Raw genomic sequence first — 7,122 nt, 5'->3', positions numbered from 1 at the left:
CCTCTGTTTATATTCCTTGGAGTTTGGGTCCAGTTCCTTCACTCGTAGTTCATGATGATCATAGGGGAGATGAAGAAGAAGATTGTAGTGAGAATGTTAGTGGTGAGACTCCTATAGTTGATGATACTGAACCAACTGAACAAGCACCTCCACCACCAGTTGAGATTCTATTGAGAAGATCCATTAGAGAGAAACAACCATATACTAGATGTCCTCCACATGAGTATGTTATACTTACTAACGGGGGAGAGCTAGAAACTTACCAAGAAGCTATTCTACATAAGCATAAGAATGAGTGGGTTAAAGCCATGCAAGAAGAGATGAGATCTTTGCTTGAGAACCACACCTATGACTTGGTAAAGTTGCATAAAGAGAAGAAATCTCTCAAGAATAAATGAGTTTACAAATTGAAGTCTAAAAATAATAGCTCACAACAAATATACAAGGCACAACTAATTGTGAAAGGATTCAGTCAGAAGAAAGGTATTAACTTTGAAGAAATATTTTCTCTAGTTGTGAAAATATTCTCTATCTAAGTTGTTCTTGGTTTAGTTGCCCGCTTGAATTTAGAAGTTGAGCAACTTGATGTGAAAACAATATTTCTTCATGGTAACTTAGAAGAAGAAATTTACATGGAGTAACCAAAAGGTTTCAAAGTTAAGGGAAAAGAAAATCTTGTGTGTAGGTTTAGGAAAAGCTTATTTGGACTCAAATAGGCACCTAGACAGTGATATGATATGCTAAGGGTATGATAGAAGTTTGATTCATTTATAATGAGCCAAGTGTATGATAGAACCACATCTGATCATTGTGTGTTTATTAAAAAAATTTTAGATAATGATTTCATTATTCTCCTGCTATATGTTGATGATATGCTAATTGTTGGTCATGATACTGGTAAAATTGAAAAACTTAAAAGAGAGCTAAGTAAGTCTTTTGCCATGAAAGACTTGGGATCGGTGAAACAAATACTTGGCATGAAGATTTTTAGTGATAGGAAGAAAAGAAAGATTTGGCTATCTCAGGAGACCTACATTGAAAAGGTTCTTGAAAGATTCAACATAAGTAAAGCCAAAGCAGTTTGTTCTCCACTTGCAGGTCATTTTAAGCTTAGTTCAAAATAATGTCCTACAAGTGAGAAAGAAAAAGAAGAAATGTCCAGAGTGCCTTACTCATCTACAGTAGGCAGTTTGATGTATGCTACAGTTTGTATTAGGCCAGATATAGCTCATGCAGTTGGAGTTGTCAACCGATTTCTCTCTAATCATGGAAAGAAAAATTGGACAACAGTGAAATGGATATTAAGATATCTAAGAGGTACTTTCAGGTTATGTTTATGTTTTGGCAATGATGAACATGTGTTAGAAGGCTACACAGAGACAAGAGGTACCAAGTTATGTTTATGTTTTGGCAATGATGAACCTGTGTTAGAAGGCTACACAGATGCAAACATGGCAGGTGATATTGATTTCAGGAAGTCCACTTCGGGGTTCTTGATGACATTTGCAGGGGGAGCAATCTCTTGGCAATCAAAGTTACAGAATTGTGTTGCTCTATCAACCACAAAAGCATAATACATAGTAATTATTGAAGCCTGCAAGGAAGCTTTATAGATGAAAAAGTTTATACAGGAATTGAGATTGAAACAAAAATGATATACTATTTACTGTGATAGTCAGAGTGTCATTCAGCTCTTCAATAATTCAACATATCATTCTAGATCTAAGCATATTGATGTGAGATATCACTGGATTCGTGATGTGTTTGAGATGAAAGAATTATAGTTGAAAAAAGTACATACCAATAAGAATGATTCAGATATGTTGACAAAGTCTTTACCTAAGGAGAAGCTTAAAGCACGTAGACGAAGAACGGGCTTGGTACAGCCCACTATACGAGTTGAAGGGAGAGAATTGTTGGGTCCAGCCCATATGTGGACTTGGACAATTGGGCCTTTGGAGCCCAAATTAATAATTAAAAAGAAAGCAACGAACGAGGGCAATCGGTGCAACGAGATTGCGCAGCGAGTGGTGACGACGCAAAGAGCAAAAAAGGAGAGAGGGCAGCGTGCGTGCAGAGAACGAAAACGACGCACAACGCACATCGAGAGGAGAGAGAGAGAAAATGAGAGAGAAAGATTAGGATCTTGAGTTTTCTCCTTTACGATCAATGACCAAATATTATCAGTTTTGGCTCAAATTTTATGCAGAGAATCCTTGCAGCAAGCTCTACAATCCTAACGGTGTTGATCTGCAGTTTACCCTCTCTGAGATACTTTCCTATTATACCCATTTTGTGAGATCTAGAATTATTTTTGATGAGATTCATCCTATGTGATGATGATATGCTATTCTTAATGTTATTATGATCGTCTGGTTATTCTAAAAAAGATTTACCGTAAACTTGTTATCATTACTATTGATAGTGGAAGTTTGAGGTGGACTATGGTCCCGTGATTTTTTTCACATTGAGTTTTCTACATTAAAAATTTGGTCTCATTGATTTATTGCTCTATTGTTTATGTTGTGCTGGTTGATATTTACATTTTGATATCAAGTTGGTATTTTGATGTAGAAGGGAAAAGAATTATTTTGTTTTAACAGATTTTTCCAAATAAAAAATTCAAAACTATACAACATGATATCCATATTCTGTCTCTACCTTTCTATTCTTATTTTCTCAAAAATAATCAATTTTCTTATTTTATTTCCTTCACTGCACAATCTCATATTAACTATGAACATGAGAGGTAACACTGATCTAATTAGTAGGAACGTAACCTAACATAATTAGATGCTTGTTTTCAAGAGCAATCCTCACAAGCATCTAATTAATGTTAATTAAAATAACATCATCTCATGATAAGATCTTGAAAACAAGAAAACGTTCTATTTACTTTCAGAATATTGGGAAACAAGAAAATGTTTCGCATAAAATACAAAACCCAAATACTGGAAAAGAGAATGTGCCGAATAAGAAGACATTATCATATTGTTGCCAAAAATGATGCCATTCAATTTAAACATTTTGTTGCAGGCAGCTAAAACATAAAACAGAAACACATCGATTTAGCTCAAAAAAACACGTTGAGGAGACAAACCTGTTGATGATCCATCAGATCGGACCGCACCCTTTCCTGAAGTATCTGGAAAAACGAGGCTTCAGTAACCCATGATTTAGCCCTTTGAACGAATACCTTCCTATGATTAGACGAACACAGCCTCCTTGGTGGCCCTACAAGTTAACCCCACATTTTGTCCAATCATAAGTTGGGTATTTGGAAGAGTTTCGGCAAGTTTAATGGTTGAAATTACACCTATGGCATCCCTACAGAAGCTTCTAGGCTTTCTTCCAACCCACGTCTCTCTCTCTCTCTCAAACCCTCGCAACTCTTCCGTTAAATCTAGCTCTCTGTTTCCTGCTCCTCTTTCCCTCTCTCTCCCTCCAACGTGACGCCGCCGCCATGGCCGTGATCTCTGAGGTCGAGGAAGAGGCGCAAGAGCAGCAAAACCCCTCTTCCTCTTCTCCGCCCCCCGCTCCGCAGGCGGATCCCGATGAGGAGTCCTTGGCCTCGGTGCTCGCCAAAAAGGGGCCGATGCCCTTCCTCGAGGCTGCCATCGACCTCGTCAGACGGCAGTCGGATTTCTTCACGGATGAGGCGGCGGTGACAAAGGTCGTACGAGCGGTGACCGCCGCCAAGGAGAAGGTCGACGCCGAGGAGAGGCTGAAGAAAAGGGCGGCGGATGAGGCTGCCAAGGCCGAGAAGCGGCTCAAGGAGGCGGCACAGAAGGCCGCTGAGAAGACGGAGGCCAAGGATCAGAAGACGGAGGCCGCTGCGGCGGCCAAGGATGAGGAGAAGGAGGGTGTGCGGAGTAAGCTCTCTTCTTCCTTTTGAGATCATTATTTCCGTAACATTTAGCTCTGTAGCACTTGTCCGGTAATAAGTTTGAACCTATGATGTCGATTCTGAAGAGTTTGCCTGCTTTCCTGTGCACATGCCCAAGATTTAACCTGAAACATGAGTAATAGGTTCTGGATCATGCGAATGACTAGAAAAGGAACAGACTATGACTATTTGTGGTTCTTCTGAAGATGCAAAATTTGATTTTTAGGAGGGATCCTTGTATATTTGGATGCTTTGAATGGAACAGCAAATCAGATACTTCGTGGGGACGTGCATTGATTGTGCTTGTTTCTTTAATTTTTATGGTGGTCTTAGGTCCGGCAAAGTGGGAAATTCTTTAGATACGAATGCTCGGAACATGTTTAATGTTTTGATCGATGGGAAAAGGCAAGGGTTTATCTTTCTCTTTAGGGGGGCTAAAATGTCTAATATTTTTAACATGTATGAGCTATAGTCGTATTGTTCTACAAGTTGTTACATATGACAACAACTTTTTATGATTATCAATCTGGAACAGCAGAATCTGTCACATTACTACAGTGGGAAATTCTATGGATGATTGAATAGAACATCAAAATGTGAAATTCTATATATGATGGATACTCAGAACATGTTTAATATTTAAATTGACTGAAAGGCCAAGGGTTCCTCTAATACTAGTCGTTAATTCAGTTTTGAATATCTGAATTATTTAAAAGGTAGTTCCCATCAAGCAAGACTCAGGAACAAGAGCAAATTAAACCGGCAATCCAACAGTATTCCATGTCAACTAAATCTCTGTTGATTAAACAACACCATTACAAAAATAACTTAAGACCACAAGAGAGGAGGATACATCATAACGTGATATATAACAGTACACTGAGCTTCATTACATGTATAAATGGAAAAATTAATCAATACACCAAATAGAGATTACAAAAGAGCAGACAGCAAAATTTAATGGGCTGTAGTAGAGAGCAGGAGGGGATATTCTAAAAGGCCAAGGGTGTTTTGGCAATATTATTAGAACTGGTAAATGCCATTTTCTTTCCTTCCTTGAGAATTAAATGATAAACACTTGTTTTCTTTATATGTAGCAGTCTTTAATTCTTGATGTCTTTGGTTAAGTTCTTGTATGTTTTTAAGTTTTTACTTGGGAAAAATATTTTCCTTATTCTGTTCCTCATTTTGCAGAGCCAAATTCTGGAAATGGTCTGGACTTAGATAATTATTCTTGGACACAAACACTTCAAGAGGTCACCGTGAGCATTCCAGTTCCTCAGGGGACAAAATCAAGGTTTGTTACTTGCGAGATAAAGAAGACTCATCTGAAGGTTGGCTTAAGGGGACAACCTCTAATTATCGATGTAAGTGTCTATGTAACGGGTCATTTTTCTAGGCAATGCTACATTGAGAAATTGTTCTTGGATTATTTGCTGGTACGCTCTTCTCTTCTTGGAGCGCTTACATTTTTATTGCTAACACCTTTCCAGGGGGATCTTTATCAACCAGTGAAAGCAGAAGATTGTTTTTGGAGCATAGGTATGTTTTTGTGACTACCTTTGGTGCAAATTATGTTATTGCTTTTAGAGCTTACTAGTAAATTCCATTGGCACACAGAGGATGGAAAATTCATTTCTGTACTTTTGACCAAGCAAAATCAGATGGAATGGTGGAAATGTGTGGTAAAGGGTGACCCTGAAATTGATACGCAGAAAGTAGAACCTGAGAATAGCAAGTTATCTGATCTGGATCCTGAAACTCGGCAAACTGTAGAGAAAATGATGGTAAATTACTCATTTGTGAAGAAAACCATTATGTTTGTTATCTGGTTTTGTCTTGGATCGTTTTAGTATTTTTGTTTGTGGTGCAATCGTTAAAAAATATTCTTTCTTGTGGTTGGACAACAGGTATTTTATGATTTCTGTCTACATTTCTGTCAGAAATTATTTTTCAACCTGTATAATGTTCATTTTGCTGAATGGAACTTGTATCATGCCTGAGCCATCTGTGACATTGTTTTGGAGTGTTTCAGTACCCGGTATAAGTTGTATCATGCCTGAGCCATTTATCTATCATGCCTGAGCCATCTGTGACATTGATTGGCTAAATTTGCTTGAATTACTGGAGTGGTTCAACTCCATTCTAAATGAATTGGTTGACATTATGAGCGCTGATACCTCATGAGCTTACTGTAATTTTGCTTTACTAAAAAATTAGTCTTCTTTTCATTTGAATTTTGCAATCTAGTATCTCAAAAACTTTTGCTTTTAAACCATTTCTTCACCTTCTATGATCTCCCTGATATGTGATAGATAAATGGATCTTTTTAAACCATAGAAATCAATATTTTTTTCCTAATTATAATATTTGGGTATTGCATGAGCTCTGACTTCGCAGGAGACTGTTGCATTCAGCTTGCTTTAACGAAATAATATGTTCTTTTTTCTTTCCTAAAATAATTGCTGCAATATAATTATCACAAAGTTTGCTAAACTTGCACTTTGTTTTATCAGGTTTATCCCTGATATATCTTAATAGTTCTTTTTTTTTAACATGAGTTGGATTTAGTGTTATGTTATACTTTTATGTTGTCTGGAGCTAGCTTGATTTTTTTCTTTTTTTACAGTTTGACCAACGACAGAAATCCATGGGTCTTCCAACAAGTGATGAGATGCAGAAGCAGGAAATTCTCAAAAAGTTCATGGCCCAGGTGAATAAGCTTCTCTAATTTCTTAACATCTTTGCAGGATTCAGCTTTTACCAACCTGTTTGTTTTTGAGTCTCATAGAATTTCTGATTTTTTGCTTGTGCAGCACCCAGAGATGGACTTTTCAAGGGCAAAACTAGGCTAAGATTTCCTTTTTCTGCTTGCAAATAAGATATAAATGCAGCAGCTCTTCAAGCTCAAGGATACCTGATAATGGAATTAGGAAAATCATGCTCTTAAGCAGTTGTCAGTTTGGCAGATTGGTTGAAGATCCTTTTGCAGCCCTCCTTTTCTGTTCCTTGTTTTCCTTAGTAGTGCTTAGTAGTACAATCATCTGCCATGTTTTGTGAACTTGAGGGACTAATTGATCTCTTGGTAACGGAAAAAGCCGTGATGTTTGCAACTGAAACTTGCATCTATGTTTTGCTTGTGGAGGTATTACTTTCATGGTTGGGACCTTGTTGCCTTTGTGACATTGTGGTACTTTGGGCGTTTATGCCGCTTGCTATGAAGTTGTTTATGTCAA

General features: G+C 37.6%; 1 protein-coding gene across 1 annotated transcript; it reads left to right on the top strand.

The window, feature by feature from the left end:
* Positions 1-3,381: 3,381 nt before the first annotated feature.
* Positions 3,382-7,122, top strand: LOC103971323 (protein BOBBER 1). Its single transcript, XM_009385318.3, has 6 exons — positions 3,382-3,872; positions 5,081-5,253; positions 5,380-5,428; positions 5,507-5,673; positions 6,516-6,599; positions 6,703-7,122. Exons 1-6 carry the CDS (start codon positions 3,464-3,466, stop codon positions 6,739-6,741), a joined length of 921 nt encoding a protein of 306 aa, XP_009383593.1. The 5' UTR covers positions 3,382-3,463; the 3' UTR covers positions 6,742-7,122.

The sequence above is a fragment of the Musa acuminata genome, chromosome BXJ1-11, assembly GCF_036884655.1.
Source record: "Musa acuminata AAA Group cultivar baxijiao chromosome BXJ1-11, Cavendish_Baxijiao_AAA, whole genome shotgun sequence".
Taxonomy (NCBI): Eukaryota; Viridiplantae; Streptophyta; class Magnoliopsida; order Zingiberales; family Musaceae; genus Musa; species Musa acuminata.
Note: the sequence above shows the minus strand (reverse complement) of the source record. Positions and strands in the feature narration are given on the sequence as shown.